General features: G+C 33.7%; 1 protein-coding gene across 1 annotated transcript; it reads right to left on the bottom strand.

Annotated features, from left to right (window-relative positions):
* Positions 1-279: 279 nt before the first annotated feature.
* LOC131150331 (UPF0481 protein At3g47200-like) lies at positions 280-1,841 on the bottom strand. Its single transcript, XM_058100975.1, has one exon. The coding sequence runs from the start codon at positions 1,392-1,394 to the stop codon at positions 345-347; it is 1,050 nt and encodes a 349-aa protein (XP_057956958.1). The 5' UTR covers positions 1,395-1,841; the 3' UTR covers positions 280-344.
* Between the last annotated feature and the right edge of the window lie 24,019 nt (positions 1,842-25,860).

Raw genomic sequence — 25,860 nt, 5'->3', positions numbered from 1 at the left:
GTATTGCTAATATTTATTAAGAGTCCATTAAAAATAAAATATGAACATTAAAAATAAAACATGAAGTTTCAATATTTATAATATATATAAAAGATACATTCACTAATATTTTTAGATTCAATTACAATGACAAAAAATTGCATAAAATCGTTAAGTATGAGTTATTAATTGATTGAACTAATTAAAAGTAGAATGATTAAAATAAATTTTGTCTAATAATAAAAAATAATATATATATATATATATTATCCGCACATCACACCGCTAACATCATCGTGACAGAAAAAGGTTCAACGTTAATCTTGTTATATGTGCACCGCACAAATTAGCAAACCACTTAAAACCTACAACGAAATGCCAAGGGTTTGTGCAAAAGTGAGGAGCAGGAAAAAGATGGCGGCAGAGGTAGAAGCAATTCTCCACGGAGTGCTGCAATACTCGCGCTTCAGGGTTGCCACCCAACGGTGCCGCGCAACTTTGCAGAACTTGGTCATGCGTTCACAAGTGTCATGATAGTAGAAGTTGCTTCCACTCAGCGACGTCTCGTTGGTGAGATTGTTGAACATTACCGCCACCGAGTAGTTGTCGCCCAGCCAGTTCTCGATGATGCCATTTCGAATGAGCAGGTCCACGTCTTTGGTGTTGTCAATGAAGTCATCCATGAAGTAAACATAATCTATAATGTAACTATCGTGTCTGTAGCGAAATATCTCCAAGGCAATGAGATTTCTGAGAACGATTTCCGTCCCGTCTCTGATTTTCATGTGCGGGATTTGCCGCTTCCCGGCCTTGTAGTCGATATCCAGCAGTCGAGTCTTTTTGCTTTTCTTGACCTTCATTCCGGCATCCTGCAGCTGTGTTGCATTGCTTATGGACACGCGTTGGGCGGTCGGAGAAGTGGCTGTCGGCCTGCGGAGGGATGACGGGAGATGACAGATTCTTAGTAAATCAACGAAGTGCTGTATCTCGGATTGGGGCAAGTCTTTCTTTGACGCGGGCGGCGTCGTTAGCATCAAGTCATGGAAATATTTCAGAGAGAGATCAAGCAGTGAGGTCATTAATATACGCTCGTTAGCAGGGAAAGCCATGTTGAACAGACCCTCAAGAACGAAGAACGGAAGCTGGTTTTCCAGCAATACCATGTCAGGCCGCAAGCTGGACAGCGCCCATGCTTTAAAATGTCTGGGGTCGCTATTGTTGTTGTCACTCGTGGTACAATTGTTACGATCAGCATCATCAGCGCCAAACCTCAGCAAGACCTCGATAATGAAAACGCCATCCACCAGGACAATTTCTGCTAGTTCTTTGATGCTGACTTCAATTTTCTCAGCGTAACAACCGCGGACTCTTGCATCCCATGTTGTAATCTCCTTGACGCATTTATTCAAATCCATGTTGAATTTATCCAGGAAATTCCTGAGGAAGCTTAGTTTCAAATTCTGCAGTCGTTATGGTGGAGAGGGCCGATGGAGACAACTTGCGGTGTGTATGCATTTTCTTTTGTGCGGTGCAGTCTCTGTGGAATTCTATATATACAAAACTCGTACTGCAGGGGATCGACCAAACTGAGATACCCTTTAATGGAGTCTACTACCAATTTATTCACATCAATTGAAGAGTGAGGCACCTGTTATTCCGTATTTGAAATTTTCTGGCTTGTTTTACGAGCCTTGTTCCCCATCTCATCTAGATCTAGACTATGTATACTCACGTGAATATCTAGAAATGAAATACTTGTACAGAGAGAGAAACACATACGAGCAGTCTAAAAAAAATGTTAAGACATGCGTGTATTATATTAATATTTAATTGGATTAAATAAAGTGATGTGATAATTGATACCTGCATTATTAGGATGTACATCAAGTTATACATATCATGTGTGGATTGAAGAGCTCATATGACATCTTACAATTCATGAATTTCAAATTTTACATTGAGAATTTATCTCTTACACACATTCTTTTTTTTTTAACTTTGTTAACATTATTTTATAAAAATATATTTTATTGCCTATTTATTCGGTAACATAAATAAAAAATTAAATATAAATAAACTAGCTATAGCTAGCATCCAACAATGCTTGTGGAGAATCTTTTCCCTTTCTCATGAGTTTATGTGCCCTACTCTAGATGTGGACAATATATATATATAGACATGTGAATATATTTATAAATGACAAATTTTTGGTATTATACCTATTAGTGATGCTATATTCATATTATTACGATCCATATATAAATATTCCTTATAAGTCATATATGTCACTATAGATTCAAGTGCTCTTACAACAATTGGTGAATTTTAAATCGTTGCAAGTCTTTCTCTGATTATCATTTATATAAATAAATATTCCTTAGTAGCTATTTTTGTGGGGTAATATAAGGACCCACTAAGACAAAAAGATATAGGAAATAAATAAGTTAGCTACCTAGAGTGAATGCCCCCATCTCTATTAAGGACAATATATATATATATATATATATAAAAGGTATCTTATGTTTTATATTTTTCACATTTTATAATAATTTGATAACTTAATTAATGACATAAAAAAATATGCAACAACATTCAATACTCTGTTGCATTTTATTTTATTCTTTTATAAGGTATCTTATGTTTTATATTTCTCACATTTTATTATAATTTGATAACTTAATTCTTTTGTGCTAGATCATAAATTTTTTGTATTAAAAATTTATTTAATTAACATGTAAATTTGATTATAATAATAAGTAGTCTTAACTATATTTATTACATAAAATTTATTCTTACATGTACTATTTTTCCAAAAAAAATATTTTGGAGATATTTTAACTTTTTGAATCTGTTGATTTAATGCCTAAATTTTTTTTTAAGAAAAAAAAGGAAAAAAAAAAAAAGATATGTCACCGTATCCAACAAAAGATATAAGCATATGAATTAAGATACAAAAAAAAAATGCAAGTTATATATACAATAAAAAAATAGAATATAGTCATTAAAGTATAACTTTTAGAAAAACATAAATCAAAGTATTATCAAAACCTAACTCTATCAATATTAGAACCAATTCTATTAAAAATTATTTTGTTAACAGTGCATTCTTCACTGGTCTTATAATTAATTGCAATATATATATATATATATATATATATATATATATATTGAGAAAGTTAATATCATTAAAAAATAACAAATGAAGAAACAAGTAAGGAACTTGAAACTTCTTGGAAGTGACAATGACAAAAATCAAGTTTAAACACCCCCTAGATCTGATAAGACTGACAAGAACTCCTCCCAACTTAATGAGCACATATTTTTATTTGTCCGACTCAACTAAAACAAGTCTTAAAGACATATGTGCACCACCATGGATACATGTGAGTATTCTCCCTAAAGATTCTCTCATTTCTCTGCTTTCAAATTTCCCAACATATGACCATCAGAATTGCAAGTTTGAGATTTCTAAGAAACCCCCTATGTTGTAATATGTGGCCCATATACTAAGTGGAAGGCATGCACAAAGAAAAAATATGGTGGAAATTAATATGCTGGTGTCAGCAGGGGAAATCGTCGACGGTAGCCTTATAATCGTCGAAGGTTTGGTCCAATTTCAAAGAGATTTTGTTCTCTATTTGAAACCTTCGACAGTATGTCTACAAATTGTCGACGATTTGGCTCGGGAGCCGAACGTAGATTTCCAAATTTTGAATAGGATGTTATGTTGGTTGGGGTTTAGAGGGAAAACCTTCGGGAACTTTATATATACATTGTATATGATGTATTTGTAACAAAGTTCGTGTCTTTGACATGAGATAATAAGAAATCACTGTTGATTGCTCCCGTGGATATAGACATTTCCGAACACGTAATTCTTTGTGTCTTTATTATTTGTTTCATATAACCTACGTGATTGTGTTGTTTATTTATTATTCACTATTGGTGTAACAAGGCTTAATCTCATTTTGATAATAGCAAACCAAGGTTACTTAACATGTCTATGCAAGTTTGAGTTTTAGGACTTAAGTGATCTTATGGTTTCAAGTGGACATGCTTGAAGAGTTTGAATGGAAAATCACTCTTAAGGCTATGAGACATGATAAACATGAAGGTTCAAGTCATGTGAGACATGAAACTTGTTGAAGCAGTGCACAAAACTCAGAAGACATATTAGAAGCTTCACAACATGAAGACATAGCCACTAAGATAGGAAAATCATATGAAAGTCTCATATAAGTACTCCAAAACTCAATATTGATTGATTAAAGCTCCTAGGATATGTCATTGGACTTAGATACCTAATTTTATTCATGAAAAATGTTTTCTCAAATCCAAATTAAGTTTTCAAATATATGAATTAAGTTTGGAACCAAAAATATTGAAAAACAAGTTTTGCTGAAAGGACAGGTGACTGATATTAAGTCATCAGGCGACTGTGGTGCTCTGTGTTTGAAAATATTCAAACAGAATAGGTACATGCGATTGACCTATCAGGCACATTCGACTGGCTCCATTCTGACTTTCAGAATACGCTGATTTTAAAAGAGCACAAGCGACTGACCCTTTGAGGATAGGTGAATGATGCGTATGTTTAAACGTTTAACAATGTTGATCTTGTTTCCAAATTTTGCGTGATTGGTTTCCAAATTGAGAGAAAATTCAAAGGAAAGTTTTTAAAACCTTAGTGCACTATTTAAACGTATTATTCACGTGCATTAGGGCAAGAACACTTTTAGCCGACCCCACTTAGTGGGACTAAGGCTTCGTTTTGTTGTTGTATTAGGGCAAGAACACCGATTGAAAAAGCAAACGACACACAAATTCTTCTGTATGCTCTTGTTTGATAGGCAACTACTGTGTTCTTGGTTGTTACACATCGAGTACTTGATTTGATCTTTGAAAACTCGCATCCTTAATCAATTCTGGTGATATACTTTGAGCTTCAACTTTCCAATTGTTATTTTAAAGTATTATTTTGAATCAAACGTGTACTAATCTGCTTGTTTGAGGAGCTTTTCATTGTACAAGCAAGTTTTTTGTTATTTGTTGTATTTTTGACGGTTCAAGGATTGAATTGTTGCCTAGGGAGAGGGGATTCTCATTAGAGAGGCAAGGTCCACCTTTGCGGATGAGAGGTTGTAACTTCACCTGGTAATAAAGTTGGTAGAGGAAAATCCTCACAGCAGGTTGCTTGAGGGAATGACGTAGGCTGCGGCTGAACCTTGTAAAAACAACGTTGTTTAGCTTCTTCTTCCCTACTCTTTTACTTCTGCAAGATATAACCTGTGTGCTTGAATTTATTTTCATTATGATCTTGCTTAGTATTGAAAATGGCTGAATATCAAATCATAGTAAATATTAAACTTGTTAAATACTGACCCTTGCTGAATATTAGTTGATTGTGATAGAACTTGAATCTACTATATGGTTGAGTTATTGGATTAAAATTTCAGATAAACATGTAACTTGAATCTGCAAGTAATATATCATAGGAGGAATAAGAAGTAAATTGATTTTCAAATTAAAGCATAAAAGCTAAACCTAAACAAGTGATTTACAAAATCTGTTTCGGGAGAAAATTTATTTGTTGATGAATATTAGTTCTTAATCTATATCATTTCACTGAGACGTAAATTGAAACACCAAGTTTATTCTTGAATACATTAATGTTCATAGTTGTAAATCATATTCTAAACAAAGGGCTCAACTGATTTTATTAACTTCTATTTCACTCTGTAAATTCAAATTGTGCATTGATATTCACATTCATACTTAGGACTTCTTACTTGTATAGCTTAATAGAAATATCATTTGTATTCGAAGATAACACTATTAAGGGTTGAAGTAAATAAAATTCCACAAATAATTTTTAAAGAACCCAATTCATCCCCCCTCTTGGGATTACATCCTAATTTCATTCACCAATTAGTGTTGTGTTGTATGATCGTATTATTCCGCAGTGCTTTCGATATCCAAAAAAAAAATGATATCAAAGCATTGTTGTAATGGCCTCTAGAACATCTTCTACAAAGTTTGATGTTTTCAAGTTCGATAGAACTGAAAATTTTGATTTATGGCAGAGAAGGGTGAAGGATTTGTTAGTGTAGTAAGATATGGTGAAGGCTAATGTAGAGTTCAATCAAAAGACATGGATGATACAAATTGGAAAGAATTGGAAGCAAAGGTTGTGGCTACTATTAGATTATGTTTGGCTGATGATGTGTTATATCATGTTATGGAAGAGGATTCTCCTGTGGCCTATTTGGCAAAAACTTGAAAGCCAGTATATTTCTAAGTCTCTTATGAATAAATTATTTCTTAAGAAAAGGTTATATTGGCTTAAGATGGTGGAAGGTTCGGATTTGAACCAACACATCAATGCATTCAATCAAATCATACGTGATTTAATGTGAGTTAATGTGGAATTTGAGGAAGATGACAATGCGCTAATGCTATTAAACTCTCTATTTGCATCTCACACGTATAAAAACTTGGTTACGACTCTAACATGGGTAAAAAAACCTTGAATATGGAAGAGGTAACAAGCACATTGTTGGGTTTTCATCAAAGATAGAAAGATGGTCAAAGATGAAATTTCACATAGTGAAGGGTTTGTGGTGAACGGTAACCTTGAACGTGGGAGAAGCAAGTTCTGGAGTGGAGTTTGATCACAACGTAGGAAGAAGAAGGACATAAGGTGTTTTAAGTGCGGGAAAATTGGGCACATAAAATCAAAATGTCCAAAGTGGAAGAAAGCGAATGTTGAAAATCAAGAGGGTTTGCCAAAATCTGCAAATGTAGTGGAAGGAGACTCGGGGCGCAGTGATGATGATATGCTATTTATTTCGTCGGGTTCAAAATGCCTCATGGATTTTTGGGTCCTAGATTCTGGATGTTCTTATTACATGACACTAAAAAAAAATTGGTTCAACTCCAATAGTTCAATTAATTCTAGTTATATGTTCTAATAGGGAATGATGTTGTATGCAAAATAATTGGAATAGGAAACGTCAAGTTGTATGATGGTGTTGTGAGAAATTTATGTGATGTAAGGCATGTATTGGATCTAAGGAAGAATGTGATTTCATTGGGCACTTTAGATTGTAACGAGTATAGTTACAAGTCTGAAAGTGAGATAATGAAGGTGTGTGAAGGCGACTTGGTGGTAATGAAATGACAAAAGTTAGTGGGAAATATTTATGCACTGCAGGGTATCATAGTTGTAGGTGGAGCTACAACTATAGAATCGAAGTCAGATGTTCTGTGGCATATGCAGTTAGGGCATATGGATGACTACATGTACTCAAATGTTTGGTGTCTGATGAGGATAGCAACATGGGGTAGACATATATATTTCATGGGTTTATCATTAAAGGTCTTGGTGTATCTCATGCGGCACAAGTTAGAGGTGTTTTCCATGTTTAACTTGTGGTTGAGGTGGAAAATCAGATAGAGAGAGAGATCCTCAGGTCGGACATTGATATTTAGGATGCTGATTTTGTTCAAGGAGTTTTGTAAGCATGACAGGTTGTATGCAGGGCTTGCAAGGAACTTCTTAGTGAAGTTAGTGAGTATGACGCGTTTCTCGTTTAACTGATCACCAAAGATATCACTTGATGAGAGTTGTGGACAAGTATTGTGGTAGACCACTCCAGTGTGAGAGTGTTACATCTTTATGTAGTACAAGAAAGGTGGGATCAAATTGGATGATACAATGACAAACAAGGTGGTGATAAGTGGAGACATAGTTTTTGGTGAGAAAGTCATGGTGCAGCATACTTAGGTAAAGGAAGAAATATTTATGCTAGAAAACTGTAACAGTAATGAACATGTGATGCAAGCAAAGTTAGAGACTCAAGGAAGAAATGACATGGTTCATATTACAGGGAGTTTTAACTTAGGAGACCAACAAGAAAATTAACGGGTCCAAATGCATTATCAGGCCACCACTTAGGTATAAATTTAATATTCTGGTGTTTTATGCATTTGTTACTACCAGCAAGGTTCCTACCATTTTTCAAGTTGCAGTGCACAGCAAAGGGAAAAATAAATAAATAAGTGTTATGGTGGAGGAGATGAAGTTACTGCATAAGAATCATATGTGGGAGTTAACGAAGCTTCTAGTAGGGAAAAGGGTGATAAGATGCATGGGGGGTGATGTTCCGTTGTTTTTGGATGACATGTTATTTACTGGAAAGACTTTGATTGAGGCTAATCAGTTGGGAACTCTGTTGAAAGGTTTTGACATGAAAGTTTTGGGTATGACCGAGAAGAGTCTTGATTTGGTGATTCGCAAGGACATAGCTGCAGAGAGATTGGGATTATCTCAGGATGGCTTTGTGGATAGAGTTGCAGGGAGATTAGGGTTATCTTAGGGTGGCTTTGTGAAAGGAACTGCAAGGAGATTTTGTTTGTCATCTCAGGGTGGTTTTGGGGAGAATCAATATACTTTGTCTACCGCTCAATACCCAAGGATGGATTGTGATGTTCGGGATATGTCAAAGGTCCCCTATGCTGGTGTAGTAGGGTGTTTCGGTAGGCAACAGAGTGGTCAGTCAGTTGTGAGATTTATGTATGCAAACTATGTAGGGTGCTTTTATGACAAGAGGTCTACAATGGGGTATGTGTTTACTATTGTGAGAAGACCTTGTTGGAAGTCCAAGGTGTATTGTCTAGTTGTACTATCTATAACTGAGTCGGGGTTCATGGTAGAAGTTGAAACTTCTACGGGCAAGTTCAAGCCTTGCTTGGATTTGTGTTTTTTTCTCCAGTTGCTAGATGCGACGCAGTCCACACCTAATGTCCTAAGGTCAAGGTGGAGCGGGGGGTCATGTTTTTGGTTCTCTCCTAAAGGGCGTATATTCACCAAGGTGTAGATTGTTGTGATGTGCGGCTTATATACTGATTGGAATGCATGCACAAAGAGAAAACATGGTGGAAATCAAGTTGCTGGCGTCAGCAAGGGTAACCATCAACGGTACCCCTGTAACTATCGATGGTTTGGTCCAATTTTAGATGTTGGCCTTACAAGAATTAAAATCTTATTTTGATGATAACAAACCAAAGGAACTTAACATGTTTTGCTACGATAAGGTTTAGGGCTCAAAAGCTTTTATAAAGAGATCAAACTCAAACATTCTTATAAAAGATCAAGTTCCTAAAAGATCAAGCTCAAGTGGTTAAAGAACATTAAAGAAATAATCAATGTTTGGACAAGTTATTGAAGCTATGACACGAAGACTTAGGAAATCATTTATTTTATATTTTTAGAGTCTTACGTAAGTACTTCTATTTTCAATATTGCATTTGAAGCTTTTTGGATTCATTCTGGACTTAGAGACTTGATATAGAACATGGAAAATATTTTTGTAAGGTCTAAAATACGCGTTCCGAGTTAACAAAAACAAGTTTTGGAATTAAAATTTTAAAAACACTGAGTGGTTTAGTGATCAAGCAACTGATGGTTTTCTATCAGACGACTGATATGTTACTACCAGTGTTAATGAAAGAACAGAATAGGATCAGGTGACTAAGCATCGGGATCAAGCGACTAACCTACTACTGACTATTCTAATGCGCTATTTTGAATAAGTTCAGGGACTAACCTTATAGATCAAACGACTAAAGTCGATGTTTTAAACTTCTAACAATGCGAATTTGATTTCCAAATTCGATGTTTGAGTTTCCAAACTTGGGGAAAATGGTAAAAAAGTTTCCTACTCTATATAAGGCTTATTTTTTCACTAATTAGGGCAACTAAACTCTCACTACAGTTCAAATTTGTGTTAAACTCCTGTCATACTTTCTGAAAATCAACTGAGAATCTTTCTCTAAAGTCCCTAGTTTATATTCTGATTTGTTCTTATTAAATCCTTAATTATTCTACAATCAAAATACTTTAAATTTCTTGTGAGCTTCAATTTGATATTGATTATCTGAAGTATATTGTGCTTTATTTTGTACAAATTTTGCTCTAAATGAGAGTGATTATTTTGTACGAATTGTATATTGCTGTTGTGCAAACTTTGACAATTCACAATTGTTTGATTGTTGCCTAACGAGAGGGTGTTCTCATTAGAGAGGGGTATCCACCTTCAAATGAAGAGAGGGTTGCTTCATACGTTAAATGAAGTGGTAAAGAAAATCCTCACAGTGAGTTGCTTGAGGTAAAGATGTAGGCTGCTGGGCGAACCTTGTAAAAAATCTTGTGTTCTGCTCTTCTTCCCTATCTTTTAAATTTAGAACTTTATAAACTACGTGTATGTTCTGATTGTGTTGGGAAATTGAATGAACACTGAGTATTGTTGATTGTGCTTATCTCAAGTTGGCAAATTGTTTTCTTTGAAGGGTTGTATAATTTATATTATTGGCTAAAAATTTAGACAAGTTTTGAAATATAAATCTGATTGTAGTTAACTAGGGTAAAAACCATTGTGATTGTTTATATTGTTCAAAGTATAACTATCTTACATATCTTGTTCAGATTATTGAATCTTTGAGAATTTTTGGTAGTTGGTGAAATTTAGATTTTGATATTGAACTAATTGATTATAAAATTGCTAAAAGTCATATTTGGATTGTGTTTTCGATTTCTTATATATACTAGGATTGTAAATTGGTATAGTACCGTTGTTGATTAGTTGATTGATATTTGAGTGAGGTTGTTGTTGATTTAATTTATGAAAGTTAAAAATACACTGAAATTTTGCTAAAGAAAATTTAAATACTCAATTCACCCCCTCTTGGGAATACATCTTTAGTTTCAATTATACAGACGTAGATTGGGCGAGGAACGCCACAAACAGAAGATCCACCTCAAGTTACTTCATGTTTGTTGGGGGGGGGGGGAATCTTATTACATGGAGAAGTAAGAAGCAAAAGGTGGTGGCATTATCAAGTGCTAAAGCAGAATTCTGTGGAATGGCTAAGGGACTTTGTTTAATCCAGTGGCTAAAAAGACTTCTAACTGAAATTGGGTTTGCTCAAACCTCCAAGATTGACCTCTTTTGTGATAACAAGGAAGCTATCACCATCGCTTATAGTCATATCCAACATGAACATACCAAACACATGGAGGTTGGCATACACTTTATCAAAGAAAATCACGAACCTAAAATAAATCAGTTTCCATTCGTGAAGTCCAAATATCGACAGGAATATTTTCTTACAAATGTCGTATCAACCAAGAATTTCTACAACTCACTAGACAAGTTGCGCATTGAAGAATTGGACACTTCCACTTGAAAGGGAGTGTTGGTGTGAGTTGTGAATTAAGAAACAAATAAGAGAGATTGTAGGAATAGTCATAATTACCAAATCCCTTCCATCAAGGGATTAATCATGATTATGATTCCTAAAATATGTATTATGATTTTTAACATGATTATAGCCTTAAAATCTATATAGCCAAGGATATGATTGTTAATCTCTCTCTCTCTCTCTCTCTCTCTCTCTCTCTCTCTCTCTCTATATATATATATATATATATATATAATACCTCTGTAAATTGATAAAATGCATAGATAGAGAATCTGACCAGAACAACCACATCACCAATAATTGCTTAAAAATAATACTTATGAAAATAACAATATTAATATATTATTATTTTTATTGTTATTTCCTACAAGAACATTAGTGAATGTTAGGTAAACTAACTTTTATAAGAATTATATTCTTCGGAATAAGATTATTATTGTACCAGTTTAATATTCATAATTGTTGGGAAGATAATGTTTCTAATATTATTTTAATAAGATTACTAAAATATGCTTAAATTGTAATTATGATAATATTTCTAGATTCTTGTAATTTGCATACGTGCACACACACACACAGACACAGAGACACATAATAATAATAATAATAATAATAATAATAATAATAATTAACCATAATTGCGAGCAGAAACAATGACAATAATAATTATTTCATACAAATAATTAAATGTAATAATAAGTTTTAAGAGGTTTTAAATAATTGTCACAGTAATGAAAACAAAAAAAGTAATGATAATAATAAAATTTTAATAATACAACTATAAATAATAAAATGATTTTCATTCTTAATATTTTTCATTCTTGATAATATTAATTAATAAAAACAAAAAAAAGTGAATAATAATATTAATATTAACAATGGTAGTAGCTGGCAATGACGACTAAAAGGAATAATTAAAATAGAAAAATAACAGCTTTAATGATACTTTAATTTTTATGATACAATCATAATAATAGGAAACAATTTAATTATAATATGTAATAATAATACTAAAAATATTTTTATTTTTATTATTAATAAATAAAATGGATACTTTGTTTTGCTCATAATTCCTTCCATGAGTAAGCATAAGCTCTTATATTTCTCTAGTTGCTTGTTCATAGTCTTGCTTGTTCATAGTCTTCAACTTTTTTGTGTGAGCATTTGCATGGGTGCATATTAATAGTTTCCAATTGCATTTTGTCCTTGTAGGGGTTATCTTACATCAATTGTAGAAGGGGCTGGTGGTCAATTATTAAGTGTGAAAGAAAGTCTCACCCCATGAGCTAACTTTTTGGGGTTGAGGAGGCCCTGGACCACCTCAAAGCCATGGTTCAATATTTTCCCCAGGATGCCGGGTATGTGGTGCCGCCGATTTGGAGCCCGATGTGTGAGGGGGGGATTGTTGGGGTTATTCCACATCAGTTGTGGAAGGGATTGGTGGTTAGTTATTAAGTGTGAGGGAAAGTCTCACCCTATAAGCTAACTTTTGGGGTTGAAAAAGCCCTAAACCACCCAACAATCTTGACTACTAAGAACTTAATTCCTAATTCAAGAATGAGATAAGTAAAACAGAGGAAACACGGATGTAACTTTAAAAGCAAATCCGTGGTCGTTACTCTAAGAAAATCCTTAACCACCTTAAGGTACCTAAGCCTTAATTACAAAACATAGATTGAGAATTGAGTTTGTTGCAGCCAAAGATTGAACGACTTTTGTGATCCCTAATCACAACCACCTGAAAAGAGATAAATAAGTAAGGCTTGGAGGACCCGAGATGTACTCCGGGGGATCTCTCCAATGCCTAAGTCAGGGATTGACTTGAGAGGTTTTTTATGCAACAGTAAAATAGAGTTTAGAATGAGATACTTTAGCCTCTTTTCTGAGTCCCCATTTATAGCGATGAAGTTTGACCCAAAGGTGATATGTCATTTATTGGCGAATTATGGTGCGAGCGTGAATTGCTCCGGTTATTAAAGCGTTAGCGTAGATTACTCTGGTCATCATGGCGCTAGTGTCAATTTCTCTGGCCAAGCTGTTGACTTAGGTGGTAACTGCCCTCATCAATATTGGGCTCTAGTCTCCTTTGAACTTATGGTAGGTGATATATTTGAGGTATATCAGTGGTCCCCCCTTTAATTTTGAATTTTTGAAGCTTGTTTCCAAAGTTTGAAAGTTGTTGTTGCTTTTTTTTTTTTTTTTTCAAGTACCGCTTCTCGAGGCATTTTGGGCTACTTGTGGCTTAATGAGTCGTGCTCTTCTTTTTTGTCGTTTTCGGCCTAATGAGTTGTGCTCATATTTTGGGCCGTTTCTGAGTCTCACGAGCATTGCTCGTTAGTTGGGCCGATTCTTCTTTGCTTAATGGGTTGTACTCATTTTTGAACCGTCTTCTGACCTCACAAGCGTTGCTCGTTAGTTGGACCGATTTTTCTTTGCCTAATGAGTTGTGCTCATTTTTTGGGCAGTCTTCTGGCCTTGCAACTGTTACTCATCAATTGGGTCGATTCTTCTTTAATTGCCTGATGAGTTATGCTCATTTTTTGGGTAGTCTTCTGACCTCATGAACATTGTTCGTCAATTAGGCTGATTCTTCCTTGCGTAATGAGTTGTGCTCCTTTTTTAGGTAGTCTTCTAGTCTCATAAGCATTGCTCATCAATTGAACCGATTTTTCTTTGCCTAATGAGCTGTGCTCATTTTTTTAGCAGTCTTCCGACCTCACGAGCATTGCTCGTTAGTTGGGCCGATTCTTCTTTGCCTAATGAGCTATGCTCACTTTTTGGGTTATATCTTTAGTAACATTTTGGTAATTTATGATACTGGAATGGTTGTTCAATTCGACAAGTTCTTGCAGTTTTGATTTCATTGGGGTTAAAGATGTGAGTTATGGTATTTTCAATATCAGTTAGGATTCGAAATCGGTTCAGGATGGATTTGTTTCAAAGGATTTGGACGTGTATGCGCCAAGTGTTCCATCATTTGCGGCAAAGGGAACTGCAGGTGAGTGTGCAGTGTTATAGATTTCGCAGACTATTTTCGTGTCGTCTGTGTCATCTTTGGGGTCTGTAAAATCAGATTTTTCGATTGTATCCCAGTTGATCCGTGAGTAACATGTTGGATTTTTTGGACATGGGGTTGTGAGTGTAGTGGCAGATTGAAGTTTGAGATTGAGATCTGCGAGATGTCTACCATTGTTGACGGGGATTTTGTTACTATTTGTTTTGATTATGGTGTGGATTGTTCATCTAATTGGGCTCCAGGTGCTCAACAGAATGTCACTAAGGAGCTCGGTTTTGCTGTTTGGGGTTTTGCCGATTGCAGTTGCTACAATTGTGCAATTTCAGTGTGTGTTGTAATTTCAACTCAAATTTTCAATTGCAATCTCAAATTCATTGTTCAGAGCACTGTTTAGCGCAAATGAATGTGCAAGAGTCATTATTACCGACCCCATGGTGCATTCGGTCAACCCATTGGAATTTCAAAGCTTGACTTTGTTTATTTGGCTGGCAGTGCAAGTCTCATGACCCCACTATGCATTTGGTGCATAGGTCATTGTTCAATCAATTAAATAACTTGAACATCCTATTAATAATTATTAGCCATTAAGGCGAAGCGCTTCAAGTGTTGAAACTGTGACATCTATTTGTTTTTTTTTTTTAGAATTATTATTGTATGATGGAGAAAAAATCATACCTTGAGAATAGGCACTTTGGCTATATAAATCTGGCGTATAGAAACATCAATTGTAGTCAGATTCGTATTAGATCCAGAATTTCCCAATATCGTAAGCTGGGTCCCGGTTATTCGTTCGCCAAGTTTCTTACTTGGCTGCTTCAACGTGAGCAAAGCGCCATTGACATGCTTGAACGTAATAAACTCGTACCCTTTACTTTTCTTGATGACCTTGCCAAGGATCGCAACGTATTCTTCGAGGTCATCATAGGTGAAGAAGAGATTGTGGAGGTTCTTGATGGTAGTGTCCCATCCAAGGCTGCGAATGAAGAGTTTGCGCTGGGTAGGGTCTCGATCGGCAATGGATCGGACGGTGGTGAGTACATCTAGGTGTTGGATAGCAGCATTTCAGACGATCTCAATCAAGCCAATGCATCGACCTTCAATTATTTGATGTAGTCATGATTAAGGATTAAAAGAGAAAACCTCTCAAGAAGTTCCCACATATGGGCGCCAACTGTTGCAGCCAAAAATTGAACGACCTTCATGATCCCTGATCACAACCACCTAAAAAAAGATAAATAAGTAAGGCTTTGAGGACCAGAGATGTACTCCGGGGGATCTTTCCGATGCCTAAGTCAGGGATTGACTTGAGAGGTTTTTTATGCAACAGTAAATTAGAGTTTAGAATATATACTTTAACCTCTTTTCTGAATCCTCATTTATAGCGATGGAGTTTGACTCAAAGGTGATATGTCATTTATTGGTGAATTATGGTGCGAGCGTGAATCACTCCGGTTATTACAGCGTTGGCGTAGATTACTCTGGTCATCATGGAGCTAGTGTCAATTGGACCGATCAGTTGACTTGGGTGGTAGCTGCCTTCATCAATATTGGGCTCTAGTCTCCTTTGAACTTATGGTAGGTGATATATTTGGGGTATATCAGAGTTGAATCATGGTGAGGAAAAGTTAGATTAATCTTAATAGTCACCCTTTGTCTCTCTATATATTTTGTGGTGTTGGTCAATTTACTTGTATATAATTTGATTATCATTGGAGCATTAAAATAGAATAAAGGTATTCTCATTTCTCATTTTCCCAAAAAAAAAAAACCTCAAGGGTAGATTGAAGTGTTTAACCCATTAACCTTCCAAATTAGTAATTCTAGTTTTTCATATATCAGATGCCTTTTTAAACTTTGGAGTCAAAATTTTAATTTTTTATTTTTTCTTTAGAAAAAAATATGTTCCCAGCTGCCTTTTTTTTTTTTTTGGGGTAATATAAGGACACTAACTGCAAAATAGGAAATAAATAAACTAGCTAGCTAGCATGAAGGATCCTTGGTTAATGACATCAACAAAAATCTCATAAGCTTCAATACTTTGTTAATTTTTATTTTATTTTTTAAAGGCATTTAAAGAATCAAACATAGGCCTTGGTTCCACAGCCCAAAGAAAAGAAAATAGTCGGGTGCAAGTGGGTCTTTTATGTCAAACACAAGGAAGATGGATCTATAAAATGACTCAAGACAAGACTGGTAGCAAAGTGATACGCTCAGACATATGGCACAAATTATCAAGAAACATTTTCATCGATAGCCAAGTTGAATATAGTCAGGGTCTTGTTATCTCTCGCAACCAACTTGGATTGGCAACTGCGTCATTTTGATGTAAAGAATGCATTTCTCCATGGTAATCTTGAAGAGAAAATATACATGGATATTCCTTCAGATTACACAACATCTTCAAAAAGCTGAAGTTGCATGCAAATTCCTATCCCTTGACTTGGAAATTTAGAATAATGACTCAGTTAAGGTATTTTAAGAAGAAACCTAAATCATTATCCTTTTTCCATAAAATTCATATTCCCTAAAAGTGTACATTTTCTCAAATATATCATTTAAAAAAAATAAGATCTATTTTCTTAAAAATCCTGAAATCTGTCAAAATGGAATTTATTCTACATCTCTTGAATAACAAACACTTGTGTGTATCTAGATACGATGTAATGTAAAATTATATTAAAATTTTATTCAAATACATGCAAAATTCAATTTCAAGCTTGAAATATTTGTACTCCGAAACATAACCTTAGAATATTTGAGAATCTATTGTGCTCATAAAACACTTGCATCCTTTTTTTTTTTTTTTTCATTCTTTCTAACTAACCTAGATATTTAATGTTGTATATTTTTCTCACATTTTATTACAATTTAATAACTTAATAGACAAGGAAAATGATTTCCAAATTTCACTTTATAAATATTTATTCCTTTCTTAGTACATATTGAATGAAATAATTAGGAATGTATAAGAAATAAATGTTCCTTTGATTTTTCAATTTCACGCTAAATGGCATAGTAATTATTCTGACAAACCAAACAATCCTAATTTCTTGTATGAAAAACATTCACCTTATGAATTTTAAATTTTTAACTTAAAGTTATGCAAATTTAGACACGATATAATACAAATTATATTAAAATTTGTTAAATTATATGCAAATTTCAAATTTAAGACTTGAAATTTATACTATGAAATGTAACCATATAATATAAAAAAAAAATAAAAAATAATGCCACTAGATCGTGCCATCAATGTCCCATGTGACGGCAGTAAAGAGGGTGTGGCAAACTGGGACCATGTGTCCATTGCATACTATTGTGATAGGGAGTTGTTTCAACTCAATGTTTTATCTAGTTTAGCCTAATTCTACAACATTATTTTAATTGGAGAACCAAAATCAACTCTATTCTCATGGCCGAATATTCCAATGCATCTTATTATGAACCAAAACCAAATCCCCGTAGCTAATATGTACTGCAATGCACTCAAAGTCCTGCAGATCTAAACTCAAGGTGTGAACCCAACTAATTGCAAAAGATGAAGGTAAAATATAGACATGATTGAGAATATTCGAACTAACTTCATGCCCAAACTTCAACATCAAGCCTTGAATTCATATCCTCACCTTCCAACTAGGAGGCATGAGATTGATTACTACTTCAAATTCTAGGGCTAGATAGGGTTGTATATAAAGATAAGAGTCCATTCCTTCGGAGATACTGGTACTGTGCTTTCTTAGGTTTGCCCATTAAAAGGGGAAATGCATGGCTATAAGAAAACTGTAAATTAACAGGACCACAAATTAAAATAACAAAATACGTAGGAACTCTAGGACGTACAGAAAGCATACCTCTTGCATCACACCGCAAGACATGCTCAAAGTTGGCGGGCAAAGTTCTCATCTTCTCCATCTTTGCTAGCAAAAGGCAGTAGGGATGGATTTTAATCGGTCTTTCATGGGTTTCTCTGTAGCATGCTCCTCAGTATCATCATCCAAGACGACTTCACAAGACAACTCTTCCACTAGCTGTCATGCTTTTTCGTATTGCCCGGGTTGCAATGTGATCCATGCATCGGCGATCACTTTTTAGCTGGCAGCCTCTGCGAATTGACATGACATGTATCAGCTCAAAACGTATCCTCCACCGATTTCGTTGACAAACGGCCCTGTGACACTGCCGTGGCTACTGCAAAGTTTCTTTCCCAGCGGGGTGCGCGGATAAGAAGGCCGAAAGATAATGCCCCGCATTCACACCTGCACGAATTCAGCGTCGGGGTCCGGCGGCTGGGGACATTCCCGCCAATTTGATTTGTTAGAATATTCAAAATAATACCGATAAAATTTTCGACTCTTTATACTCTTTTTGTTTTACATTAATTTTATTATTAATAATTCTTTGCAGAAGCCTCTCCGAAGTTTCGTGAACATTTAAAGAAAAAAAAAAACGCAATTCGCCATCTGAGGATTGACATGACATTTATCAGTTCAAAACGTATTCATTACTTTTTTTATTTACATATTGCACTATAGTAACAGCGTCATTTTGCATATTTCATATTTACATATTGCACTGTAAATTACTTAAATTTACATATTTACATATTACATTGTAGTAACGCTATTTCATAATATTACTTTATTTACTAAACTAAAAAAGTTTTTTTTTTTTTAATATATCATGTAGTAACAAAATTACATAGTTACCACATTGTATTGTATATATGAATTTAATATATACATATATTTTAGATGACGGAATTTTACGGTTCCGTTCTAAATTATGTGTACCTACTGATGCTGACATTAGGAGGATTATTTTGGAAAAGACTCACAGATCATTGTATACAGTTCATCCCGGTAGTACGAAAATGTACAGGGATCTGCGATAGTGTTACTGATGGAGTGGTATGAAGAGGAAGATTTCCGAGTATGTAACCCAGTACTTAACGTGCCAACATGTAAAAACTGAGCAGCAAAGGCCAGTAGGACAGTTGCGGCCGCTATTTATCTCAGAATAGAAGTGAAATCATATATCCATGGACTTTGTTTTACATATTTACATATTTACCATGTTGCATCGTATGAATTGGTTGGTTATTCTTTTGCTACAATTCATGCTTCAAATTTGGGTATTTGAATAATGGGCGTTTGCTTGTAGATAGCGATAGCATATTTGGGCATAGCTTGCCTCATTATGAATGCGTGTTTTATTTCAAATAAATATGAAATGATTATAAAATAATGGCATCTTGAAAGAATGGTGAAGAGAAAATGACAACAGTGGCTATGCTGGATTTTTTCCAATGCATATGGATGGTAAAGTGATGAGAGTGGGAGACTTGCACGATTATCATGATTTTGAAATCGCCAATTCTCGATGATTGCCATTTGGAATATGTGATGTAATAGTAGTAGATATTATTAGAGCAGCAGTCATAATAGTAATAGTTGTTCTTGTCTTCTTTTGCAAGGAGCAAAACTTTCTAACGGGTTATCTTCATGGTTGAATGACTAAAGTAGTATTTTAACACAAAAGAATCGGAAATTGAAGTTGTATGGTTGTGGTTTGGTGCATATAAACATAAGAATTGAGTTTAATTTATTAATTATGTTACTACATGGTATACTAAAAAAAATAAAAAACTTTTTTAATTTAGTAAATAAAGTAATATTATGAAATAGCGTTACTACAGTGCAATATGTAAACATGTAAATTTAGGGTTTGAGTCTTCAAACCACGATCAATACCCGAGCCCACTCCCCACATTTTAAAACTTGGGTGTGGGTCTAAGTTCAAAGTCAAAGTCTGCCTTCTCCAACAGGCTCCAATCCCAATCGATTCTCAAAATTCACCCGACCCACTTTGTTTTAAAAAATGAAACCCGGGTCAGCACATTTCAAAATTATACCCCTAGCCCGTTGCAGTTAAAATCCCTTGCCCATTTCAATGTTTTAACCCTGGCCCATCTTAATTTAAAACCCCTAGCCATTTCAAAATTTTAGCTCTGGCCCATTTCAATTCAAAATAATCAGCCCATGTCTCAAACGTAACTCGAAGACTATTTCATATTTTGGATAATAATAAAACCCCTAATACATATTGCAAAAGTGTGGAGAATTTCATTTGTGTCCGTTATCCCAAGTGGAAAAATTTAGGGGAGGACCCAATGCGGAATAATTTAAGGGCTTGTTTGCTATAATTTATATTTATATTTATTTTTATTTATAGGGTAAAGAAACACATATTTCTTTATTTTGTTAGTTTTATATCACTATTATCGGTTTTTAAATGTTTTCAAATAAAAATAAAATTAGTTTCAAGGAATTGTTTGGTATTACTATAAAAAATTATGAAAATAAAAATCATAAATGAAAACTAACTAAAATTAGAAATATTAAAAATTGAAAATTAAAACCCAACAACCTATTTGGTTAATAATTCTAAAAAAACTGATTAAACAAATGGTGAGACCCGAAAAATATTATAATTTTAAAAAAGTGGGAAAAAATGAATTTTTGGTTGGGGAAGGAGAAAACCGGCAAAAATTGAGCCGGTTAAAGAGAAAAGTAGCGATGGTTTTCTAAGAAGTATAGAAAATCGGCGACGATTTTGGTAAATTACCTTGGCCGGGTAAAGGATAAATGGTAAATCAGGACCTGTTAAAGAGAAAACCGGTGATGATTTTCTCTAGCAGTGCTGAATGTATTAAATCCTGCAAGCTCATTTGGTTTATAAAATTTATTTCTCTCTCCCCCTCTCTCTCTCTAAACCACGAAAGCCCTCTCACATTTTTCTAAAATTCTACTTCGATTTAAGTCTAAATCGATGATCAGAAACCATCACGATGATCAAGGGTTCATTCTCTACAAAGTTATCACTGTAGAATTTTGATTTGAGAAATTCAGGCACCATCCCAAAACTAAGGTAAGGATGTTGTTTGGGTGTTTATGGTTGGTTTATTTAAGTTATCAAAGGTATAGGTTTAGGATTTTGAATGTGAATGTAATTTGGGGTTGAACTGAGAAAGTAGGTTTTTGTGAAATACAAGTTTTGGTGCAAACACCGCAGGCACGGGTAAAGGATAAATGGTAAATCAGGACCTGTTAAAGAGAAAACTGGTGATGATTTTCTCTAGCAGTGCTGAATGTATTAAATCCTGCAAGCTCATTTGGTTTATAAAATTTATTTCTCTCTCCCCCTCTCTCTCTCTAAACCACGAAAGCCCTCTCACATTTTTCTAAAATTCTACTTCGATTTAAGTCTAAATTGATGATCAGAAACCATCACGATGATCAAGGGTTCATTCTCTACAAAGTTATCGCAGTAGAATTTTGATTTGAGAAATTCAGGCACCATCCCAAAACTAAGGTAAGGATGTTAATTGGGTGTTTATGGTTGGTTTATTTAAGTTATCAAAGGTATAGGTTTAGGATTTTGAATGTGAATGTAATTTGGGGTTGAACTGAGAAAGTAGGTTTTTGTGAAATACAAGTTTTGGTGCAAACACCGCAGGCACGGGTAAAGGATAAATGGTAAATCAGGACCTGTTAAAGAGAAAACCGGTGATGATTTTCTCTAGCAGTGCTGAATGTATTAAATCCTGCAAGCTCATTTGGTTTATAAAATTTATTTCTCTCTCCCCCTCTCTCTCTCTAAACCACGAAAGCCCTCTCACATTTTTCTAAAATTCTACTTCGATTTAAGTCTAAATCGATGATCAGAAACCATCACGATGATCAAGGGTTCATTCTCTACAAAGTTATCGCAGTAGAATTTTGATTTGAGAAATTCAGGCACCATCCCAAAACTAAGGTAAGGATGTTAATTGGGTGTTTATGGTTGGTTTATTTAAGTTATCAAAGGTATAGGTTTAGGATTTTGAATGTGAATGTAATTTGGGGTTGAACTGAGAAAGTAGGTTTTTGTGAATTCTTATTTATTTAATACACCTATCTCAGGTCAAGTTCTTACAAATTAGGTATTGTTCTTAGTGGCATCGTGCAATCTTCACATGAACTTGATATGTATAAGTGTTAGTTTGACCCAAAACACTACAAAAAATAAGATTATTAGTGACAGTTTTCAATTTGTTGCTATACCTGTCATTACTAATACTTACTAATGATAAATTTTTCAAACACTAATAAAAGAGTATTAGTGACGGATTAAAACTGTCACTAATAATGGAGTATTAGTGATGGAATAAAACCGTCACTGAAGACCTAAGCCCGTCACTATAAATTCTACACCAAAACGACCAAAAATCGTCACTAAAACCATAGTATTAGTGACAATGTCAAAATCGTCACTATTTCTAAATTATTAGTGATGGTTTTAAAACCGTCGCTAATTCTCCATTATTAGTGATGGTTTTCTATTCGTCACTATTGCTCCATTATTCGTGACGGTTCTAAATCCGTCACTAATACTCATTACTAGTGACATTTTTAAAACCGTCACTATTGGTCTATTATTAGTGACTGTTCTAAAACCGTTACTATTACTAGGCTTTAGGGACGGTTCTAAAACCGTCACTATTGCTCTACAGATCATTGATGGATTTAGTGACGATTTTAAACTGTCACTAAAGACTAGTGTTAGTGACGATTTTGAAATCGTCACTAATACTTAAATTGCACAGTTAATAGTAAATTTAATTTTTTTTTCCAAATGATTAATTCCTTTAAAAATATGTAATTAGCAATAAAATTCATAAATTATTAAAAATTCTAATTGAAATCTAAATACAAATATATTATTATACAAATTCAAATTCGAATACAAATATATTATACAAATTCAAATTTAAATACATTTCATTTGTTCAGATAAAAACAAGTGACAAGCCGCATCTGAGCTGCATGACATCGTCTTGACGTTGTCACAGTTGCAAACCCTACAAAGTAAGAAAGTTTAAAAAATTAGTATACAGTTTTTGAAAATAAATCACTACCTAGCACATATACTAGCATAAAAAATAAATCACATCATTGTAAGAGTAAACAATCAATTTGATTGCAGCGTTTGAATGTAAACAATATCAAAAAAACTTTCTTTGTATAGGACGAAAAAATCCACCCCTCAATATAGACAAATGGATCTATAAAACGACTCAAGACGAGACTGGTAGCAAAGTGATATGCTCAAACATATGGGGCAGATTATCAAGAAACATTTTCGTCGGTAGCCAAGTTAAATATAGTCAGGGTCTTGTTATCTCTCGCTGCCAACTTGGACTGGTAACTGCGTCGTTTTGATGTAAAGAATGCATTTCTCCATGGTAATCTTGAAGAGAAAATATACATGGATATTCCTTCAGATTACACAACATCTTCAAAAAGCTGAGTTGCATGCAAATTCCTACCCCTTGACTTGGGAAATTTAGAATAATGACTCAGTTAAGGTTTTTTAAGAAGAATCCTAAATCATTATCCTTTTTCCCTAAAATTCATATTCCCTAAAAGTTATATTAAAATTATATTAAACATTTATTCAAATACATGCAAAATTCAATTTCAAGCTTGAAATATTTGTACTCCGAAACATAACCTTAGAATATTTGAGAATCTATTGTGCTCATAAAAAACTTGCTTCTCTTTTTTTTTTTTTTTTTAATTCTTTCTGACTAACCTAAATAGATATTTTTTGGATGAAAAAAAATGTGAAATTTATTAACTGTTGATAATAGGTATTGAAAGTCATAATTAAGTGTTATACAAAAAATTAGTACATGATTAGTAAATTAGTATTGTTTTTTGGAAAGAATTAAAAAGCAATTATCATATTATGTTAGAAATACTACAATCAAACAAATTAAAAATTTTCATATATATATTTTTATAATTAAAAATTAATTAATATAAATTCGTATTTTTGTTATCATATAAATAATATAATTATAAGTTATTGATATAACTATATATATTATAAAACATAATATGATAATCTATAATTATTAATTTTTATGTCAATAAGAATATTATTATTAATTATAATGGATAGAAGTGATAACATGATATCTTACAATTGGTGAATTCTAAATCTTATGCGTGAAGAAATTGTCTTTTGTAAAGTTTTTTTTTTTTTTTTTATCAATATCATCTTATATAAATAAATTTCTTACCTATTTTTTGAGTACTTTAAAGAGAAAGTAAGCTCCACATATAAAATATAAATGAACTCGCTAGCTAGCTAGCATGAAGGATCCTTTGTAAATTAATGATACTGATAAAAAAAACTAAATTGCAAGTCATTTAATGTTGTATATTTTTCTCACATTTTATTACAATTTAATAACTTAATTCTTTTAGAGTCCATACTACGGAATAGACAAGGAAAATGATTTCCAAATTTCACTTTATGAATATTTATCCATTTCTTAGTACATATTGAATGAAATAATTAGGAATGTATAAGAAATAAATGTTCCTTTGATTTTTAAATTTCACACTAAATTGCATAGTAATTATTCTGACAAACTAAACAATCCTAATTTCTTGTATGAAAAACATTCACCTTATGAATTTTTAATTTTTAATTTAAATTTATGCAAATTTAGACACGATATAATACAAATTATATTAAAATTTGTTAAATTACATGCAAATTTCAAATTTAAGACTTGAAATTTATACTATGAAATGTAACCATATAATATAAAAAATAAAACTTAATGTCACTAGATCGTGCCACCAAAGTCCCACATGATTACATGCAAATTTCAAATTTAAGACTTGAAATTTATACTATGAAATGTAACCATATAATATAAAAAATAAAACTTAATGTCACTAGAACGTGCCATCAAAGTCCCACATGACAACAGTGAAGAGGGTGTGGCACCATGTGTCCATTGCATACTATTGTGATAGGGAGTTGTTTCAACTCAATGTTTTATCTAGTTTAGCCTAATTCTACAACATTATTTTAATTGGAGAACCAAAATCAACTCTATTCTCATGGCCGAATATTCCAATGCATCTTATTATGAACCAAAACCAAATCCCCGTAGCTAATATGTACTGCAATGCACTCAAAGTCCTGCAGATCTAAACTCAAGGTGTGAACCCAGTGCTCCCAACTAATAGCGAAGGATGAAGGCAAATTATAGACAAGTGAATGAATATTCATATCTAAACTCAAGGTGTCAACCCAAAGCTCCCAACTAATTGCAAAAGATGAAGGTAAAATATAGACATGATTGAGAATTTTCGAACTAACTTCATGCCCAAACTTCAACATCAAGCCTTGAATTCATATCCTCACCTTCCAACTAAGAGGCATGAGATTGAATACCACTTCAAATTCTAGGGCTAGATAGGGTTGTATATTATTAAGATAAGAGTCCATTCCTTCGGAGACACTGGTACTGTGCTTTCTTAGGTTCGCCCATTAAAAGGGGAAATGCATGGCTATAAGAAAATTGTAAATTAACAGGACCACAAATTAAAATAACAAAATGCGTAGGAACTCTAGGACGTACAGAGAGCATACCTCCTGCACCACACCGCAAGACATTCTCAAAGTTGGGGGGCAAAGCTCTCATATTCTCCATCTTTGCTAGCAAAAGGCAGTAGGGATGGATTTTAGTCGGTCTTTCA

This window comes from Malania oleifera, chromosome 3 (assembly GCF_029873635.1).
Source record: "Malania oleifera isolate guangnan ecotype guangnan chromosome 3, ASM2987363v1, whole genome shotgun sequence".
Classification (NCBI taxonomy): domain Eukaryota; kingdom Viridiplantae; phylum Streptophyta; class Magnoliopsida; order Santalales; family Ximeniaceae; genus Malania; species Malania oleifera.
Note: the sequence above shows the minus strand (reverse complement) of the source record. Positions and strands in the feature narration are given on the sequence as shown.

What these genes read in the sequence shown, in the direction of transcription:
- LOC131150331 (XM_058100975.1), bottom strand. Translation starts at nt 1,394, where the DNA reads ATGGATTTGAATAAATGCGTCAAGGAGATTACAACATGGGATGCAAGA.